At 54.4% G+C, this 20,361-nt stretch overlaps 8 protein-coding genes across 8 annotated transcripts; 4 read left to right on the top strand and 4 right to left on the bottom strand.

Moving 5' to 3' along the window:
* Nucleotides 1-310: 310 nt before the first annotated feature.
* On the top strand, nucleotides 311-2,271 carry PG994_005474 (uncharacterized protein; the record flags this gene model as incomplete). Its single annotated transcript, XM_066856883.1, has 2 exons — nucleotides 311-1,576; nucleotides 2,050-2,271. 2 exons carry the CDS (start codon nucleotides 311-313, stop codon nucleotides 2,269-2,271), a joined length of 1,488 nt encoding a protein of 495 aa, XP_066716152.1.
* Nucleotides 2,272-4,285: 2,014 nt separating this feature from the next.
* PG994_005475 (alcohol oxidase) lies at nucleotides 4,286-5,168 on the top strand (the record flags this gene model as incomplete). The annotated part of the gene is made up of 2 exons (XM_066856884.1): nucleotides 4,286-4,305; nucleotides 4,394-5,168. 2 exons carry the CDS (start codon nucleotides 4,286-4,288, stop codon nucleotides 5,166-5,168), a joined length of 795 nt encoding a protein of 264 aa, XP_066716153.1.
* Nucleotides 5,169-5,176: 8 nt separating this feature from the next.
* On the top strand, nucleotides 5,177-6,607 carry PG994_005476 (uncharacterized protein; the record flags this gene model as incomplete). Its single annotated transcript, XM_066856885.1, has 2 exons — nucleotides 5,177-6,214; nucleotides 6,599-6,607. 2 exons carry the CDS (start codon nucleotides 5,177-5,179, stop codon nucleotides 6,605-6,607), a joined length of 1,047 nt encoding a protein of 348 aa, XP_066716154.1.
* A 470-nt stretch (nucleotides 6,608-7,077) lies between these two features.
* Nucleotides 7,078-8,909, top strand: PG994_005477 (kinase-like domain-containing protein; the record flags this gene model as incomplete). The annotated part of the gene is made up of 4 exons (XM_066856886.1): nucleotides 7,078-7,549; nucleotides 7,938-8,107; nucleotides 8,384-8,500; nucleotides 8,619-8,909. 4 exons carry the CDS (start codon nucleotides 7,078-7,080, stop codon nucleotides 8,907-8,909), a joined length of 1,050 nt encoding a protein of 349 aa, XP_066716155.1.
* Nucleotides 8,910-9,380: 471 nt separating this feature from the next.
* Nucleotides 9,381-11,734, bottom strand: PG994_005478 (uncharacterized protein; the record flags this gene model as incomplete). Its single annotated transcript, XM_066856887.1, has 6 exons — nucleotides 9,381-9,773; nucleotides 9,859-9,966; nucleotides 10,044-10,621; nucleotides 10,689-10,995; nucleotides 11,068-11,541; nucleotides 11,606-11,734. The coding sequence occupies 6 exons, from the start codon at nucleotides 11,732-11,734 to the stop codon at nucleotides 9,381-9,383; spliced, it is 1,989 nt and encodes a 662-aa protein (XP_066716156.1).
* A 1,185-nt stretch (nucleotides 11,735-12,919) lies between these two features.
* On the bottom strand, nucleotides 12,920-14,343 carry PG994_005479 (longevity assurance proteins LAG1/LAC1; the record flags this gene model as incomplete). The annotated part of the gene is made up of 4 exons (XM_066856888.1): nucleotides 12,920-13,288; nucleotides 13,332-13,397; nucleotides 13,472-13,573; nucleotides 13,636-14,343. The coding sequence occupies 4 exons, from the start codon at nucleotides 14,341-14,343 to the stop codon at nucleotides 12,920-12,922; spliced, it is 1,245 nt and encodes a 414-aa protein (XP_066716157.1).
* A 910-nt stretch (nucleotides 14,344-15,253) lies between these two features.
* On the bottom strand, nucleotides 15,254-16,293 carry PG994_005480 (GroES-like protein; the record flags this gene model as incomplete). The annotated part of the gene is made up of 2 exons (XM_066856889.1): nucleotides 15,254-15,388; nucleotides 15,424-16,293. 2 exons carry the CDS (start codon nucleotides 16,291-16,293, stop codon nucleotides 15,254-15,256), a joined length of 1,005 nt encoding a protein of 334 aa, XP_066716158.1.
* A 576-nt stretch (nucleotides 16,294-16,869) lies between these two features.
* Nucleotides 16,870-18,792, bottom strand: PG994_005481 (uncharacterized protein; the record flags this gene model as incomplete). Its single annotated transcript, XM_066856890.1, has 4 exons — nucleotides 16,870-17,816; nucleotides 17,954-17,985; nucleotides 18,039-18,544; nucleotides 18,625-18,792. The coding sequence occupies 4 exons, from the start codon at nucleotides 18,790-18,792 to the stop codon at nucleotides 16,870-16,872; spliced, it is 1,653 nt and encodes a 550-aa protein (XP_066716159.1).
* Between the last annotated feature and the right edge of the window lie 1,569 nt (nucleotides 18,793-20,361).

The raw sequence follows: 20,361 nt of genomic DNA on the forward strand, positions 1-20,361 counted from the left end.
CGAACAGAAGACACCATGGAGTAACTCAAGGTAACATCATTTACTGCTCGAACTGTTATCTGGGGCGGTCGAGATCCAGGTAAATTTTAGCTTTTGATCTCTCTTGGTTGCCTAGAAGGTTTCCCCCCTTTAGCATAGCGTCTCAGCGAGCTGGCACTCGTACTTGATCGGAGACACTTCCATCCCAAAAATAAATCCTTGGATCTCAACTTTTTAACTCCAACAAACCAAAGAGGCCATACCCAAACATATCACAAGCAAACTCCAAGCGCCCACAACAGATTCCCCTTGGCAGTCAAGAAATTCGATTATGGAATCTTACGAGCACCAACAGGGTGTTTCCACCCATGCGGTCGACAAATATCTACTTCAATATTCGCTATCAACTCAACAACTGCGACCTACGATCGAGTCAACATATCGAACCGTCTCTGTTTTCCTCTGCCACTGGGATACTGATGCTGAGAACTACCCCGAGATCGACTCGGGCATCCATGCCCTTCGCAAGACCTTTGAGGACCAATACGGTTTCCCAACCGAGGTCCACGAGCTTGAGCAGGCAAAATCCGGTCCCAAAAATCAGCTTACCTTATTGTCGCGATTCATGCCGCTTCTCTATGACACATCCCCTGACCCAACGATGCCTTGCCGATGCAATGAAGGCATGCATAGGTATCGGAACAAACCCGAAGAGGTGAACCTGTTCATATTCTTCTATATTAGGTTTTCCGAGATAGCGACCGACGGATCGTGTCTTTTACGCCCAATGGACCAGCCCGGCCAGCAAGACCCCACGATGCCTCTACCCTCGGTGAATTTCTCCAGCATCTCTCGCGCCACGATGGATATGGGCGAATCCCGAGTTCTCCTCCTTTTGGATTGCCCCTATGATGGTCCGTCTGCAATGGGCACCGATAAAGAACTCATCGCCGCTGGCTCCGCCCTATGGACGCCCTCGTCTGAATTCACCACTCACCTCGCGCATCATCTCCAACGGGCTGCCCGGGAGAGGCGAATCATGAACACGCCACTCCTCTTCTCCAAGTTGGCAAACACGCTCCCCATACCTCCCGTTAAAGCCACTAGTGCTGTTAACACAAGCCAGTCTGTGCTACCACCATCCAAATGCAAGTACGAGCCTATTTCTCTGGTACCTATCGACGAGAAGAGAATGTACGAAAGCTGGTGGAAGCCCCCGAAGGTAAAAAGGCGTTGGCAACCTATGGACGTGGATGAGCCGGGGGTTAGTACAGAAGTCACCATTGCAGTGCGTCACCAAGATGATGACACCCGGCAGGTCACCCTTCGGGCAAGTGTATGGTACTGCCTCCCAAATAGTCCGTCGGTGACTTCGATCAGTGTAGAAAACACTAAGGAGAGTGAGGCTATCGTTCCGCTTCCAAAAAGGAGATCAAGAAAGAAGAAACCCGCTAGCCCTGAACAGTCGGTCCCTGAACAGCCGGTCCCTGTACCAGATGAGAATAAAGGCTTCCCAGCTCCGCAGAAGCCAAAGGTCCGACTAGGCGAACAGTCCAAGTTGGGCCTTCGCACTTTGCTTCAAGGCATTGATCAGGACGTGTAGATGCCGTCGAGACGTACAGCAGAGTCTGGTACGCCGACGCCACCTAGTTATACGTCCTTTTCACGTAAACGACGAGAGTTCCGAGGCTCCCGGCTGGCTTGCCGTCAAATGGAGGATAGGTTACCTACGGAAGGAACCGCGGCGGAAGGACTGAGTGAGACGGGAAGGCGAGACGAAATAACGCGACTACGCGGAGTGGAAGAAGCACTCGGGAGGTGCGAATCCTCATGGGAAAAGAGTAATAGCCCCCCGGAATTGGTTTGATCGAGTAGAGAGGAGAAACATGGAAGCCGGCAGGCGACCACTCTTCCTTCCGCGTCTCCCCGGACGCCGATCTATTTACCTACGTTGTACCCCTTGAACAAGCTCAAGAGACCCTGGCGCTCAGCTGGACCTGATGTGCTCCTTGATGATCCGACCGCCGTCAAGGTCCGTATAGTTGCCGAACTTTCAGATGGTTCACTCAGATCGAGACCAATGAGCCCTCTGGCTCGGTCCTGGTCACTTTCACAATCCTCGTCAGCGTCTGGGCCAATCTTTGCGACCACCCTGGTCTCAAGACGATTGCAATGCTCGGCGCTACCAAGGACATCACTGTCCCCCAGCGTGTGCTGGGCAACGTGAACATACCCCAGCGGCCTGCTGAGAAGCGTCAGAGCCTAGGCGGCTCAGAGAATATACGACTATAGGTTCCGAGTTCAGATTCTAATTATTAATTCTGTTCGCCGTTACTTATTCGCTGCTTGAATTCTGTTTTCCGCCACTTAAGAGTACTTACCGTCGCTTAAATTTATATTAAGGGCGCACTTAGATATTTACATATATAGTTTAAGTAATTTATTCTTTATAGCCCATTTGTATTTGAACTATAAAATTGTGCAAGTAACTAGTGACTACTCCTACCGTAGAAATTAACACTACGGCATGGGTTCTAATCCGAAGGTATTCGTACTGATGCGACTCAATAAACGACATTGTAAGACTGGGAGGTCAGGGTCGCTAGCGAGCCCAAAACATCTTCCAGGTGCAACGACGCGAACCTCGAGTGCCGGCACTTACTTCCGGGCCTTCACTGCCGTCCTAGTAGGCTAGGCTGGTATAAACGAACCATGGAACTGCAGTTCAGGATTCTGCTACTGTATACCTACGTGTGGAACCATGTCTCGTTGGTGTCTATTACACGATTATATCGGAATCAACGTCTCGATATTTTTCAACGCCCAAAATACTACATGCCATGTGCGTTTATCCTACGTTGATTCTATACTAATTTTACGTTCCAAGGCATGGCTGACGTTTATTCCAGTGCACGACTGATCGATGGTTAGTCCGTTGCGTTTGTCAGATCTAGCCTTCCAGACGCATTCTTCAGTGTCTTGGAATGGGCCCCGAGATATCCCATGTAGAGGTAACTCCGGTATAGGTGGAGTCGGAGCATGGGCCGCAGAGGTTGCCAGGGGTCCAGTGGAGTGAGGTCACGGATGGGACGAGTAAGAGTCAGCTTGGCCGGTGACCCCAGTGCTTCCTCTAGATCAAGCTCAGCTGGGCTCATGTTGGATGCCAATTGTCAAATCTCCATCTCTTCTCCTTTTCCCCGCTACCAGATTCGAATCAGTCAATTGAGATGAGAAAGTGGGTGAGTGCGTTGCACAACTGACCCCAGCAACACTGGCATGTTATCGGACTTATCGGACTAAACCATTGACTGCAAACAGTGACGACAACGGCACCTACCGATTGATGGAAATAACATCTGCCGTGCTTACCCACTGGCGACCAAGAAGTGCCAAGAGCCCGTCTTATCGCGAAGTGGTGGCGGGATTTGCCGTGATTGCAAGAGAGCATGTAGCATGCAGCTCGCGCAGTTGCCCATGTAAGGGAGATGGGGTAAATTAGCAATTGGTTTTCTGGTTGGAGAGTTTCATCTCTCTCCAACCTCCCTAGGTAATCTTACTTTTGCCTTGCATACAATACAAGTGGCCTGTTGGTTTGCAGGACAAGTGACTCCGAGCAATTGCCGATAGACTCATCTGAAGTCTGCGAAGTGTCCAAAGCAGCCGGAGACCGTAGACGCCTTACTACGGTGGATCGGCGGACGGCCTTCCAGAAGGACGGCGAATGTTTCGTTTTCAGCTGTACGGCACAGACAAGCGACCAATGACCCAATGATTCCAATCAGTCCCACCTGCACACCCGCGAGATCGAATGGCGCAAGTTCCCTAGTGTCGAACGACTCAGAAAGGGTTCCACAACGCACCCTGCCCTACTCCGTACAGGGACACCCATCGCAGTGTAGATCACAATGAACACCCAACGCTCAAAGAAGGTTATAATCCGGTGCGGGCCGTATCGAGACTTGACCGTTAGATTTCGGCATGGGGGTTCATCTTGGTCGACTACACAAATCGGAAAGCTCCGCTTCCAAACCCTTGGGTCATCGCGCCTGCAACTCGGAGTCGGATGCATCTGGGGGTCATATTTTCTTTTTTTGCAATCAAACTTTGCGACACACCCTGTTGAGGGGGTCTGGAGAATGGTGTGCCGGCTCCTGCGGCAGAAAGAAGAAGCCAGGCCACTCCACGCGTGGGCCTGGTCCCTCGGTTAAAGTCGTTCAAATATCGCCTTTGGAACGATGTTCCCAGCTTTCTGGGTTGCTCGCTGATCTGTTCGTCACCAGCAACAGAGCGCGGGCCATCAAGCATAATGTACGCCTCCACGCGGCTGTTGATCCTCAACGCCCTATCTTTGGGCTGTTTTTCGGGCTCTCCTCTGTTAGGATCCCTCCTGAACCCGCTCACGGGATCTCTGGAGACTCACCAGCGACTTGGTGGAGGCGACAATCGGTGAACTCAAAGGGACATTGGGCGATCAAGAATCTTTCGACTATGTGGTTGTAGGAGGCGGAACGGGCGGCAATACCATCGCCTACCGCCTGGCTGAAGCCGGCTTCTCCGTCGCTGTCATTGAGCGCGGCCTTTCTTACGAGGTCGGAGAACCTATTGTCGGCGCGGCGCCCTTGGGAGACATCATCGGCGTTGGCAGCAACCCTCTCGACTCCATCCCTACCGTCGACTTTGGCCTGGCCACGGAGCCACAAGCAGGAGCCGATGGTCGAAAGATACACTACACCCAGGGAAAATGTCTCGGTGGCTCATCCGCACTCAACTTCCTCATTTACCACAGGCCAGACAAGGGATCATTGAAAATCTGGGCCGATGCTGTAGGCGACGAAAGCTATGAGTTCGACGCCCTATTGCCCTACTTCAAGAAGAGTATTACTTTCACGCCCCCCAACAACAACGCTCGCCCGGCCAATGCCACGCCCGTCTACTACGAATCCGACTTCACTTCGAATCAAGAGAATGCGCCGGTACAAGTCTCCTACGCCAACTGGTCGCCTTCTTGGTCGAGCTGGGCTGCCAAGGGGTTCGAAGCCCTGGGCATCAAGCTCACTGGCGCGTTCAATCAGGGTACTCTATCGGGATACCACTACTCTCAGCTCACCACCAAGCCAAAGGACCAGGTCCGCTCCACTTCGGCGGACTTCCTCTATCACGCCAAGGATAAGGGCACCAAGGTAAATTGACCGTCTACATGGCCACTCGCGGCAAGAAGATTATCTTTGATGCCAATAAGAAGGCTACTGGAGTCGAGGTGGGCATAGATCTGCTGCCCTCCTACGTCATCAAGGCCAAGAAGGAGGTGATCGTGTCGGCCGGTGCTATCCACTCGCCGCAGCTGCTCATGCTCTCGGGTATCGGCCCGGCTGCCCACCTTACTCAGCAAGGTATCAAGGTCATTGCCGACCGTCCTGGCGTCGGCCAAAACTTCACTGATCACGTCCTCTTCGGCCCATCGTACCAGGTCAAGATCGATACACTGAACAAGGTTATCGGGGACCCGGTCGTACTTGCGGCTGCTATTGCCGAGTACGTCTTGTCGCAGACGGGTCCTTTAACGTTCAATGTGGCCGAGTTCCTCGTGTGGGAGCGGGTACCTGCATCTGTATCGGCCAACATGTCCCAAGCCACCCGAGATGCGCTAAACAGCATAGCGCCCGATTGGCCACACATCGAGTACTTCTCGGCCGCCGGCTTCATTGGCTCCTTCGACATCCCATGGTTGGACCAGCCCAAGGACGGCAAGATGTACAGCTCCATCCTCAACACCCTCGTCGCGCCCTTCTCCTGCAGCAACGTGTCACTGGCCAGCTCGAGCCTCTACGACGCGCCCAAGGTCAACCCCAACTGGATGACGCACAAGGCCGACCAGGAGCTGGCCGTCGCCATCTACCGGCGCCTCCGCGACCTCTACCAGACCGAGGCCATCAAGTCGGTCCGCGCCAACGAGGCCGAGTACTGGCCTGGGCTGGAAAAGATGCAGACGGACGAGGAGATCCTCGCCCACGTGCACAAGACGCTCATGGCCGTCTACCATGCGTCATGCACGAACCGCATGGTCCGGCGCGATGACCCCACCGCCGTCGTCGACAGCCTGGCCCGTGTCATTGGCGTCAGCGGCGTGCGCGTGGTCGACGCCAGCGCCTTTGCGCTGCTGCCGCCGGGGCACCCGCAGAGTGTGGTGTACGCCCTCGCCGAGAAGATTTCGGACGCCATCATCGAGGGGGTTGGAGTAACTTGTCTTCATCATTCATTCATTTACTGTTTCACATGTTTTGTTTTGCTTTTGTACGATAGAGCTCGAGCCAATCATTCGAATTCCTTTTCCGGTCTGTCGTTAGTCCTGCCTAGCCCCTTTTCACCTTTCTTTCTCTTAAACCCTCCGATGTCTCAAATAGCAAGAAACGCAAACAGAAGGGCGCTTTGTTCGCCATCGCATGCCAACCCAACGCAAGCTGCCCACCTATTTGGCTATTCAACGTTTGTATCTTTATTCAGTGATCCTTCTACCCGTTGCAATCGCCAGACTCTCCTTACCCTGGGAGCGGCGTAACATCCAACACAGAGCTCATCATGGCTCAACAACAGACAGCAGCAGAAATACTAGAGTACCAAGACGGAGTAAGAGAGGACAACGCGAGATGGCGTGACTATTGGCGCACGGGGCAGCTGCCCAATTCCGGGGGGACTTTCCGTCAAAATTATCAAACGCCAAAGGAATAGAACCGCCGCCACGCAGCCACCTATGTATACAGATATTGCTCTAGGTGCCTGTAATTGGCGACGCCACTGGGCTGTCAGACCAGCGCCAGACAACCCTACTCCAAAAGTAGTAAAAGACAGAGCAGATGCGCTGGCATTGACAAGATCGTACTTCGAGAGACCCCCGCGCTACGGCTACCGACGAATACTCGGTCGAGGAGGTCAAGGAACCGCCCTGAAAATGTCGTACACCCCACTAAACAATGGTGGAAGGACTCTAAACTATGTCCTCAAAACTACTGATCTTAATACAATGAGTGACGATATCCGACATGAAGCCCGGATGATGAAGGTAGGCGACCTTTGTTCTTTTCCGCACCGTGTCCTTGGGCCATGATACTGATTTTCGAGCAGAAAGTCAAGCGCTCTGCCCACTGCGTCCAGATCATTCATTCGTCGGGAAGAAGTAGGTTCGACGAACCGAATTTCGATGACTCGAGTGACGATGCAGACGAGTTTAGCAGCGACGACGAGGAGGTGTTTGGGCCGCCTCTACGACCGCGGCCACCCAAAGATAAGGCGACGAAGATAAGGGAGCAGGACCAAAAAGTCCTGAGTCTCAAAGCCGCCAATGACGCACGGGTCAAACGTGTCCGTGACTTAAAACGCGCAACCAGACGTGGGAATCCGATACCCCCAGAAGACCCCGCGCATCCCGATGCTTCGCTTGAACTGGACAGGCACGACTTTATCTTCATGGAGTACATGGAAATGGGTAGTCTGCTGGACACGCTGCACAGAGTTGCTGAGGAGGCCCCTCCCCGGCTGATACCGAACAAAGTACTCTGGTCATTCTGGCTCTGCAGTAAGTCCTGCGCCCGGGCAGTCGCCCCCTTCCCCCTTTATTGTGTTGCAAGCGCGTGCAGACTGTAGTAGCCGAACTGATAAAAAAAATAGTGATACGCGCATGCATTGGCATGGCCTACCCCCCACGCAAGTTCCACCCAGAACGGAACAAATTCATGGGAGAGCCTCGCAAGGGGATGGAGAGGTCTCAAGGGGGCTCGATCTCTCGAACACGTTCGATCCGAAGGAGCTATTGCTTGAAGAGATACCTCCTAAGCACAAACAATCCAGGGTAAAGCGGATGGTCCACTTCGACATCGACCCGGGAAACTGTGAGTTGGCCGACTTTTCAAGGGGCAGAGGGGTAGTTATCTCGGCGAATGCGTCGTTGTGCTGACCAGAAGTAGTGTTCTTGGGGCCAGCCATGCACGATTACGACCGGGGTGATATTGACGTCTACAATCCTCCGCAAGTCGCCAATCCGCTCCCAGTTCCAGCTCCAATCGACATCGAGATGGAGAATAGCTTTCCAATACCCAATGAGACCCCTGAACATGACGAAATGCCCATAGTCAAGGTAAGAATCACTACACATGCATCAGCATTCTTACTAACAACAACCTCTCTACCTAGCTTGGCGACTTTGGTTTAGCAGACATTATCAAGCCAAATAAAAGGAAGTAAGTACGGCTCTATATCCTTGTGTTCTACTTGATGGACTAACGTAGTGTTTTAGCGAATATTACCGGGGGTTCCGGGATGGCGGCAAATGGGGATTTTACGCACCAGTAAGGCCACCACGAGCCAGCCGTATTGGCCCTCGTTACGAACATCGTTAACCTGAACCTGATAGGAGTCGTTCAGTCCTGACTGGGACTATATGCCGCTGACTCGAGATGGACGGGAAATCAGCCAGGAGCCCGTGGCGGGCAACTATGATGTGCACACCAATGTCTGGCACATCGGCCTTGTAAGTTTTCCCATCAGCTGACTTTGTATCAAAGAGGGGGAGTGGGGGGAATGGGGCGACAATAATCATGACACGGCTGACACAGAGGCGAACTTTCGCCTATTTCTCCTTCTCTTAGACCATGTGGCAGCTCATCACTCGACTGGAAGTACCAGAACCGTCAAGACTCACTGATGCGTTTTACCCCGTCACGATCGGAAACACGTACGGCATCACGCTCGACATGCCGGTTTATAACGACGTCGACCTAGAGTTGAGGCGGACCGTCGCCCGATGCTTGACGCAAGACCCTAGGGCAGCGGCCCTCGCTGGAGACCCTCCTGGACCAGGCGAAAAAAGGGGCGGGCAGACGGTCGCGTGGCGCCACGGCTGGGGAGGCTCGTGGCTGGGTGCAGAGGTATGTCTATGATGCGTAGGGCGATGGATGGGCAGCAAGGGGAGGGGGATGGTAGTCCCACAAGAGCAGAGAGCACTTGATGGGTAGTTGTATAAATAACTATTGAAAACAAATGCCCATGATTCTTCCATATTCATGACAAGAACTGGATTTCCGAATAGTTGGCTGTAGGGTGCTTGCATTAGGCTTGTTAGTCCTCAAGGGCATGTAGTTGCTGTGGAGGGTACATCGAACCATTTCCGGCGTAGGTGTCGCGTGAGGAATATTGAGTCAAGTGAAAAGGGGTCTGCTAGTGTGCGCCTTATTGGCCTAAACCTAGCATACTATAATGGGTCATGCGTACAACCAGAGGCATAATGTAGAAGGTAGAGGAATATAACCGGTCGTAGAATAATGCAGCAGTAGTAGTGAGTAGTATTTATTTACGCCACCGCGCGATGACGACTTGCTTTTAAATATAAATTTGCTTCTTCAATTCTGTTTTCAGTGCCTGAGACCCTGTTTCATATCTCTCTTCTGCTTCTTCAAACACTTCGAGGACTTGGTCTCGAGGACCGCGATGCTCAAGTCCGGCATGCTGAACTCGAACCTGCCCTCATCGTCCGCGACGAGCTTCTCCTTGACGGTCTGGACGACGTTGACGCCCGTGAAGGGGTCGTTGAAGCCGTAGGGGTCCTCGGGCCCCGTCAGGATGGTCAGCTCGGCCTCGGTCCCCGGGCGGAGGCCCTCGAAGGTCAGGGAGACGGGGACGTCGTCGGTGGTGGCGTTGAAAACGGCGCCCTTGAAGGGTAGGTGCCCTTGTCCTCGTTCTTGCCGGTGACGTAGTACAAGGGGTTGAATGAGGACGACGCGGGGAGGGTGTGGGTCATGAGGTGGCTGGCGAAGAGCTGGAGGTGGAACGGAGTAAGTAAGTAAACGCGATACATCAAGTAAGATACTGAGGACGGGGGCTTCAGCTTACCTCCCACAGGTACCAACTGGTGGAGAGCGTAGTCTTTGCGGGATCAGCAGCGAACTGGATCATGACTGCAGCCCACTGCCAGCGGTCCAAGCTTCGGATGATAGGAGCCTACGAGGGTCAAGTCAGCGGGGGTTCATCTCCCAAATCTCATGTAGAAGTTAAAAGGGGCCTTTGGTGAAACATACATAGGCTGCACCGATGATCCTGTCGGCATTCCTCTCATAGCCGATCATGGACACGGCCTCGCCGATCGTGCCGCTCCACCAAGGATACTCGAGCAGACCCGCGTCCCAGCCGAGTCCGCCATTAGGATGAACGGCCGCGGCCTCGCCGATGATGTGGGGGATCGTGACGTTGTCGAAGAGGTTGAATTGCTCGACCAGGCTGTCGGGCGTGCCGTAGATATGATAATCGCCGGCGCCGGGCGCGGGGATGTCGTAGCCATCAAACACGGAGCCCGAGGAGATGACGGTGATGTGCGGGTACTTCTTGTTGATGGCCTCGAGAAGCATGGGGAAGCGGTATTCCTTGAAAGTGTCCCAACCTTCGTCGCCGCCCGCCAGCCAGTCCTCGTTGCCGACCTCGACGTACTGCAGCTTGAAGGGCGCCGGGTGGCCCAGCTCGGCGCGGACGGCGCCCCACTTGGTCGAGGCGGCGCCGCTGACGAACTCGATCTGGTCCAGGGCGTCGTCGACGAAGGGCTGCAGCTTGTCCTTGGGGATGATGTCTCCGTTGAGCGAGAGGCCGTCGTAGACACCGAGAACTATGACAAGAGAAGAATAAGCAATGAACAGAAAGAACTTCTTGTATCGTCTTGTGAGAAAACTTACCGATCTCGAGGTCCATATCCTCAGCAAGCCACAGGTATTCCATCAATCCGAGACCGTTGCTCTGCTGGTACCCCCAGACACCGGAGAAGCCGGGGCGGTTCTTCAGGGGCCCGAGGGTGTTCTTCCAGTCCCACCAGGCGTTGCTGTTGTTGCCCTCGAGCATGTTGCCGCCGGGGATGCGGAGAAGGGTGGGGTGGAAGCCCTCGATGGCCTCGGCCAGGTCGATGCGCAGACCGTTCTTGCGGTCCTTGTAGGTGGGCGGGAAGAGGCTGATCAGGTTGAAGTCGAGCGAGCCGTCTTTCACACCCTATGAACGCCGCCATCAGTCAGCCACCTGCGCAGATCCCATCTCTGTCGATAGGCTTTGGGAATAACTTACAGCAGCATCGAAGGTCAGCGAGAACGTGTTGTTGGAGTTCGGCGCATCCTTGGTGGGAGTCAATTTAAACTCGTGCTCGACCCACTCGGACGGCGACGTCTTCGCCCTGATCTCGGTGCTGCCAAAGACCTCGCCAGTTAATTTGGACTGCAGCGAAGCGGTGAAGCTCCCTTCGTAGTCGCCCTTGACCCAGAACGATCCGGTGTAGGGCTTGATCTTGACATCCATGCCCCAGTAACCGTCGTTGAAGAAGCCGACCTGGCCGTCGCCTTTTGTCGACGACGAACCCACGTCCACGTTCATGGAGGTCCTCAGAGCTTTGGACAGAGGCTCATCGAGGTCCTTCAGAGACAGCGCAGCGCCATTGACCGGCGTCCATCCCTCGAGGGTCGAATTGAAGATAGAGCTTGACTGGAACGCGCGGTTACGGATCAGTTCGGCGTACAGACCGCCGTCCCCGGAGTTGTTGATATCCTATGTTATTACAAAGCATTAGCCGGTGATCCCGGCGAGGAGACGGGCCAAGAGCTGTCCTTACCTCGTGCAGGAAGCCATATTGATGAGGGCTCGTGGCGTTACCACCAGCGGCTTTGACGGAGATGTCCACAGCGGAGACCAAAGGAAGGGCTGCTGCAGTGGCCAGAGCGGCCAGACTGACGCGAACCATGTTGACTCAGAATATGACGGGAAAGAGGAAGGGGGGAGAGAGCACAACACGGGCACCGGTGAATCGGTGTCTCGTTCTGGAAGGAAACGACATCCCGGGCAGTCAGGTCGTTCTATATATCCCCCAAGGGCGCATCATGGTGAACACACCGCTGAGCCATGCGGAGAATTGGAGATCACGAGGTTTTGGAGAAAAAGAAACAAAAGACGCAGCAGACACATGGTTGCCATGACCCAGCCAAGGAGGCCTGGTTTCGGTTGAGATCATTCCGGCTAAAGTCCACAGCCTTGGAAGGAGGGTTGTTGACTCGGGGCGCGCCATTCAGCGCATCACTTGCAAGACTCCCGTCTCCTAGGCGCTCCTATAAGAAAGGAGGGATGACCAGCCCTGACTGCTAGTGGAGAAGAGCACAGAGGAAGAAAAGAGCGACCCGGGAAGACGGGTTCGTCGTCACTGGATCATCGCGCCATGTATGCGTAAACGACAACCCCAGCCCAGCCCCGGATTACGAAACCACGCTCGACAATATGAACTGGTTGCTGGCCGACTGCAACGGTGTAAGGGGCGCTAGAGACTATCACAGGATAGCTCCTCCCGCAATTGGGTAGCTTCTCCGCAAACTCGCATGCTCGGTCTTGGTTGCGGATACCCCTGTCTGCGGGGGAATCACCTCGGCGTGCGGGGAGCGGTCCGTTTTGGCCACGGATATCCCTCTGTTCAGCTGCGAGTTTTCATTTATGACGAGCTGAATCGGTGGTTGCATGCTCGACACTGGATTTGAGGTAAGCCTTATCATTCTTCCATTGTCGGATATCGCACACTCGTTCCTCGTGCTTCCTTGCTTGGGGCAGCCAGGCCAGAACCAGGCATCTGCTCATGGGTTAGTCGTCGGCAGTGAAGTCCTAACAGAGCTAACCGAGATTGCCCAATAATGCCCGGTGTAACGGTGTGGTGACTGGCTGCAAGTCACCACCAACTTCTGTAGTGCGATGCACAAGAATAACATTAACTACTACTATTAGCTATTAGGTGCAGAATCATTTGGATGGAATTGCAATCGTTATGGGTATCTCTCAAGCCCCTTGAGTCCAGCCCGGGAACTATTCGTCTGTTTCCTTAAAATCTATCGATCGAGGTTGGTTTGTCCTCCTTCATTGGTCGGGTCGTACAAGTCAAGTCACACGTTTATCCTCTCATTCTGGTAGAGCCAGAAGGCTTGGCAGAACCGGTAGCTGTGGCCGTTTCCTCTTCTTCCTCTGCCGCACTGATGATGATCAATGGGGGCTCAGGCCTGCATTTGCCATTGGGGCCGGTTGCTTTCTCGTCTGCTTCGTCCGCAGACTCTTCCGCGTCGGATCTGTCGTCCTTCTTGATGTTGTACACGACGTAACGGAACCCGCTGCGGAGTAGGCACCACAGCCAAAAGAGGTTGAGCGACTGCAGGAATGACAGGAGGACCAGCACGATGACGTTGGATATCCAGCACTTGTACTGTTCCGCGTGCCAGTCGAGCTCATAGGGCCCCACGGTCTTGAATTCGGTGAGTGTAGATACCTAAGATGCGGATGTTAAGGTAGTGTCGCATGTAAATCCAGACGCCGACGTTGGTGGCAAAGAATGGCCCCACGATAGCGCTGTCGATGTAATGAAGCGACTTGGAAACCTAGATTTGTCGCATCAAATCAGCAATGACATCTCAAGTCGGTTATACTGGGCAACGTGCAGCCTGTGGCTTACTGCTAAAAAGAAGTCGCTGATATCATGTGTTATGTAGACGGCGATGCCAGCGTAGGTAAAATGATAACGGTAGCTCAAAGATATCAATGACAAAGTAACAATCTGCAAAACATTAGCACGGCCATGCATCGCAAAGTATGTTCAGAGGTAAGTAAAGAACTCACATGATGTCCGACCAGCTCTTTAAAGTCTTTGCGCCTCTTCTCCAATCCGAGGAGCATGACCAGGGCCTGCTGCGCCCAGTAGGCCGCCTCGAAGAGGTAGTAGAACTTGAACACGGCCTCGTGCGTCCGGTTGGGGTACGTCTCGTACATGCCGCAGGTGTTGAAGTACCACACGGGCGTCTGCCGCATCACGTAGAGGCCGAAGGGCCCCATGACGCCAAAGTAGAGAGCCGTGTACATCTGCTCCATGAAGCGCAGCTGCTTGCCGCGCGACGCGATGCCGCAGAAGCGGGACCGCGACAGCGGGCGCAGGACCTCCTGCATGACGAACTCGCGCGTGAAGGTGAGGACGACGGTGTAGAAGGCCACGAAGGCGACGTCCCAGGGGCCCTTGCCGTACTGTATCGTCGGCGCCCGCGCATGGCCGTGGTGGTGCGCTTCCTGCTGCGACGACGGCGGCAACGGGTACGAGAGGAAGATGAAGTGGTGAATGATGTTGGACTCGGTGGGGTTGATGGCGTACAGGGCAGCGATGCCGATTAGCATCATTAGCGGCAGCGCCCAGGTATGCTTTCTAATAAACCTGTGGCCCGACTTGGCCAGATGCAACCGCTTGCTGCTTTTCGCGGCCTTGCGCTGCCGACCCTGCCGAAATGTCTTGATGACCAAGCCATCCTGAATGGCGTCGGAAGAGTTCGAGAAGTCCATCTCCACAGGATAATAATTAGTGGTGGATTTTCCCCCCAGTCTGCAGTTGTGGTGGGGAGTCGGCTAGCTGCTGCGAGGCGATGTTACAGCGCGCGTTAGTGATGTGATGCTGCTGCTGCACCTAATGAGAGAAAGTCTTGTTGTTGACTTTGTTCAGATCGTCTGGGGATAACACGACAATGCGGCCAAAACATGGAAGAAACATGACGAGCCAGCAGGAAGATTGACCTGTCTCTCCTAATCTCGCTGAACGAGGTGGGATGTTTGTGGGCGGTTTAAGATGAAATGAGCCGGCACGCAGGGACGCGCGGGCGGCCGAATCATTTCTCCCGCTGCAACGTGACAGGCGTGCAGGGCGGGTTACACACGCACACCATCTCGAGAAGGCCTCGCACTTCAATCTGCATTCTGATTTGGCCATTCTGCAGCCATAGAGTTGGTCCGAGATTGGGGTTCCCCATGTCAGTGATGCGAAAATTATGCTGGGTATCATCGTATCCGGTCGCGCACTGGCTGCGGATTGACTTCCAACCAGCATCGTGTTCGAGCTTTGAGTTCAGACACGCTACACTCGTGTCACGACATGGCACACTGGAAAGTCGAGACGTTGAGACATCTGCTCAAAGGTAGAAGCGCACGTGGCTACCCGAGAAACATTAAACACGAAGTGGAAACGGTATCACTAGCTGCAGCAGCAGCAGCAATTGAATGTGGCATCATAACATTGCATAAGGCGCGCGTTGCATCGGAATTTGTTCTGTACCATTGGAACCTATTTATTACTCATGTCTGCATCTGCCAATCTAGCGGGCGGATAATGGCTCCATTAGTACCAAGATACGAGGCCGGAAGGATCTCGCGAGGTTTCAGCACGCTCCGCCACGGCGACAAAGAACCAAAATCTTAAGACTTAGCAGGCAATCTTGTATACGAGCTTCTCGGCGCTCACCTTGCCCCGCGCATGCGTCTCGAAGCCCTTGGGAATATCTTCGAGACCGCCGAACTCCTTCACCCGGTTCGGCTTGATGCGCCCGGTCTCCAAATACTGCGGCAGCAGGGCGAGGTACTCTCCCCGAAGGCCTTGTCCGCGGGCGTCTCTCCGCCGTAGTTGTCGAAGGCGCCATACTTGAGGGGGCGCCCGAACACGCTGTAGGCGATGGTGGACTCGACGCGGACCTTGCTCTGGAGCTCCTCCGGCAACTCCGTCGTCTTTCGCGGCAGGATGCACATGATGTGGCCGCCCTTGGTGGGGGACAGGCACTGGGCGACCACGGGCGTCGTCTCCTTCTCCGAGATGCAGTCGAAGGCGTACTCTAGGTTATCGTGCGAGACCTTGCGGGCCTGGTCGACCCAGTCGGCGTCCTTGTAGTCGATCGTGGCGTCTGCGCCGAGCTGCTTCAGGAGCTCGTGGTTACGCTTCGACGCCGTCGCGATGACAAAAAGACCCGCCATTTTGGCGAGCTGCACGGCATACTTGCCGACCGACGAGGTGCCGCCGTTGATGAGGACAGGGAACGCCGACTTGGCCGGCTTGCTAGGCTCGGGCAGCTTGAGGCGCTGGAAGAGGGCCTGCACGGCCGTCGCGAACGCCAGCGGCACCACGGCGGCGTCCTGGAACGAGACCGACTCCGGGATCGGGTAAACCAGCGAATCATCAACGATGGCGTACTCGGCGAAGCAGCCGCGGATGGGGTCTTTGGAGCAGCCGTGGACCCAGCCCGCGACGCGCGTGCCTGGCGCCACGACGAGTTCATGCTCTCGACGACGGTGCCGGCGAAGTCGCAGCCGACGATGCGGCCCGGCTCCTTGGCGGCGCCTGGCCGACTTCCAGTCGGTGGGGTTCTGAGCCGCGTAGTGCACCTTGACCAGGATTTCGCCTGGGCCGGGCGTGGGTACGGGAATCTCTTGAACAGCAACCTTCCCGTCCCCAGTAGTCACGAGAGCTTTCATGTTCGGCATCATGCAGATCGGGGGGGGGGGGGGCGGAGACCTTTTCTGGACTTGGGTTGTTGAAGTATGTATGTAAGTAGTATGCTTGCGGGGTGTTCCATACAATGCTTCAGTGTCCTTGTGAGTTATATTGAGACTTGGTAGCCAATGTTATATCAAAGACGAATGAGAGGTAGAGGATTATAAAGTATTGATCTTGATCTGGGTCTTCCATGCTCGGACTAGAAATATTCTCCTTACATTGGACTGGTTGGTCTTCAGTGACGTTTACATGCCACCATACATAGATGTACTTAGGTAATAAAGAGGAGGCGTGTGGGGCCGGCACAATGATAGCCCTGGGGAAGAAACGATGCACGTGAGTGAAGCTTGAAGCTGTGTCAAAGGGTACTCAAAATAGTTGAACTTGGACACGCAAGAGGATATATTAGTAATATATTTTGGTTGTGAGAACTTGGACCGTTCCGAAATAAGGTGGTTTCTACGGAGTACTAGCGTAAGCACTTGTACTACATCTCATCTACCCTGTCACCGTTAGTTAATTCTGAGAGTCAACAACAATCGTCAAAAAAGAATTCATGTCCGCCTAATGGTCATCGGCATACCCTCGTTGGGATGGGCCGTGATCATTTCTTTCAGTTGAACCTGAAACGCCTTCTCGCCCTGGAAAGACAGCGAGGATTCCGAGTACGCCGGCGTCATGTCGAACTCGCGCACCGTCAAAGCCAGCACCAGCCGCAGCTCCAGGCTGGCCAGCTCCTGCCCGATGCAGTTGCGCGGCCCCATCTCCCAGGGCCGGAACGCGTTCTTGACCGGGTGCAGCGGGTCGCTCTCGTCGCGCGTCGTGAAGCGCTCGGGCAGGAACGCCTCGGGCTCGGGCCAGAAGTTGGGGTTGACGTGCGCCGCCTTGGAGCAGCCGAACAGCACGAAGCCGCCAGTCGGGTACCGTACGCCCGTCTCCGGGTCCAGCAGGGTGAAGCCCGGCAGCCCGGCGCGGACGGTGCCGACCACGGGCCAGAGCCGCAGCGTCTCCTTGACCACGCCCAGCGTGTACGGCAGCTGGTTCAGAAGTGCAGGGTCGGCCGCGATCTGGTCCGCCGCCTGCTCCGGGTCCTTGCCGAGGACGTCGTCGAGCTCCGCGCGCAGCAGCGCGAGCTTGTCTGGGTTCCGCGAGAGTTCGTAGTAGGCGTAGGCGAGCGTGGTGGCGGTCGTGTCGTGCCCTGCGAACAGGAACATCTTGATGTGGTTGACCACGCGGTTCAAGAACGCAGGCGGGATGTTCCCGCGAGCAGAAGCGTCTACTTCGGTCACGTACGACTTGAGCGCCAGCGCAAGAATCGTCTTGGGCCCTTCCATCTTCTCGTAATTTCGAACGGTATCCTGGATGTAGGGCATCATCTCATCATGGAACGTCCGATTGTAGATCCAATGCCGAATGGGAACGAGTGGGTTTAGCATCTTCTGGAGATCATTGTCGAAGTACAGCATGGCTATTTGGCCGACCATAGCATTCATGAATTTGACTAAGATCTCATGTTAGTACGATCAATGAACGCAGGAGGACCAGAGAGGCCGAAAGATGTAAGGTATATGCCCATGTAAAAATTGAAACTGAAGGTTAAGGGGTTATTAAGGTCTTGGCCCTCGTAAACTGGCTTACCTGGCTTCTTCTGGGCCTCTATACGTGCACCCCTGAGATTGATGTTAGCTAATATCATGTGCGACTGGGGATATCTGAGACTAACAGGACCGCTCTGCCGATGATATCGACGGTCAAATCAGTCGTGTACATTTCCATCTTGACAGTCTCTTCCTTATCCGCGAGGTCTCCCAGCCGTTTGCGAAACACCAGCGCCTCCTCAACGAAAGCGGGCACGAGAGACAGCAAGTTCTTCAGCGCGAACCCGGGGTTAAACATGGACCTGCCAACCTTCCATTCCTGCCCATCGGACGAGACTAGGTCCATTGCACCCGTGAACGGCTTCATCTCCCTGACCACGTAGGGGTGCTTCGGCTGACTCTGGTCCTGCGTGAACTGCGCCATCATGTCGGGCCGGAACACGGTGAGCATGGGCGGCGAGATAGGCCAGACGTCCATGTACACAACGCCGGCCTCCATCACCTCGGGGTATTCACGAGCAAGCATCAGGGGCATCATCTGGCCGTGTAGCGTCGGGGGAGATTTCAGCTTGATGGCGAGCTTGGTAATAGCAATCAAGTGGCCGAACAAGAACGAGTGTGGAATGAGAAACTGGATTGACATGAGCACTTCCATCATTTCCTCGCCAGCTTGCCTAATACACTGCTAAGGAGAGGAAGTCTTTCACTTACGACGCCGGGTTCCCTCCCCGCCTTTCGGACAGTCGTCCGTACTTGATACAGGCGATAGAGGAACCGAGCGAGGCCTAACAACGCGAGGTAGCCGACAGCTTTCATAGCAAAGCCATAGTAGGCCTGATAACCTCGTGAGCCTAGGTCTTCTGCCATACCGACGGCCATGTCTCAGCAGGCAGTTTCCAACACGACTTGAGGATGCGAGGCAGTTATCCAAAAAGCCAAAGATACGCAGCCTTTAGTGATGCGAGCGACATGGAAATGGTGTGCAGGTGTTCATTTGACTACCTACGCATATGTAGCCATGATATTGCTTTTCTGGTTGCGCCAAGCCCCAGTTGGGTGGAGGGACACTAGTAGACTGGCCATAGTCAATCAAGTGGATCAGTGGAGATGCAGCAAGCAAGCGGAGGGGTTGGGTGAGGTAAGGGATAGTCCTGTTTTCTTACTGTGATGGCGGCGGTGGTTGGCAGGCATACTTGGCAACCTACACACCACAGCAGTCAACCCATTTTCCCATCAAGTTCTCGTAGCGAGCAACCTAGCTGTGGAATTGGCCTGCCGCCCTTGCTTGGGCTGGCAAAGTATTTTCGTTACCAATGCGGGCGTGTAGCCCATGCGTCTATATCACCCCATTAAAGGACAAAGTGCTTGGCAATGGGGCCCGAGAGAGGTTTATGCAAATCAGGTTGTAGGTTAGTAGTTTGAAGATCATCGTGATCGTTTGCCAGCCCAAAGCTTCAGATCGCGCCTTGTGGAGCTTGTCAGCTGGTTCCGATTTGAGACTGGCATTTGACGGGCTACCAGCCCAGGCCTGGTGGATGTTTGGTTGAAAGCCTCCCCGCCTCCTGCTTCTATTCTTGTCAGCCAGTCGTTTGCAGTTGTGTGTAGCGTACCTGACATGGCCAGCAGGATTGGATTTTTTTTCTTCGTAATTTCGGTAGATTTGGCTGCATCGCAAGGGGGCCTTGGTTCTAGACTCGTGTTTCTGCTGGCTTTTGCTGGAATTCCAAGATAGCCCTGGTAGCTTGGCAGCTAAGAAATAGGGGTGCAGGTATTTCTCCATGACAATCCCAGCAAGCCAGTCTTCTGCCATTCCCCACCAAGTCGGCATTCGTCAGTTTAGTGATCCGATAGGCTGTGCAGCCAAGCATCCCACTTTGTGAGCCATTCGCAATCAACGGTCGAGAGCCCTTAATGCTGGCCGTCGTTCTGCCTCCTGTGTGTGTGTGTGTGTGTGTGTGTGTGTATGCGCATAGCGCATAGCGTTATTTGGCTTTTGGTAATGTAGCAAGACCTGGGCGGGGGTTAGCATGCACCGCGAGGTAAGTGGCCCTGCGCAATCTTGTGCGGCAGCCGTTCATTGGCGACCGACAAACAAAACACGCGCGTCAGCAGGCGGCGGCGGGTAAATCGGGGAGGGATGTATCTTGTAGGGTAAGCAAAACAAGCTGCCGGGGGGTCGAGGAGGAATCTCGGTTGAGTGCTTGAACGCAGGGTTCAACGACCTGAATCGATGCCCATCTCCTTTCCATCCTTTGACACCCACTCCCGAGACATCTCGGTTTACAAACCAATTCTCATCCCCTCCACCAGCGCCTGCTTACACTGCCAAAGTGCGCTGGATTTCAACTGTCACTCGTTTTTCTCTTGTTCTAAATCCACCATCGATTACTATTGCTGCTATATACCTCTCATCCTCCTTGGGACCAGGCACCTCTTTCAATTCGTTAA

This window comes from Apiospora phragmitis, assembly GCF_038363925.1.
Source record: "Apiospora phragmitis strain CBS 135458 chromosome Unknown utg000006l:1.0-5683423.0:1.0-5690449.0, whole genome shotgun sequence".
NCBI classification, from domain to species: Eukaryota; Fungi; Ascomycota; class Sordariomycetes; order Amphisphaeriales; family Apiosporaceae; genus Apiospora; species Apiospora phragmitis.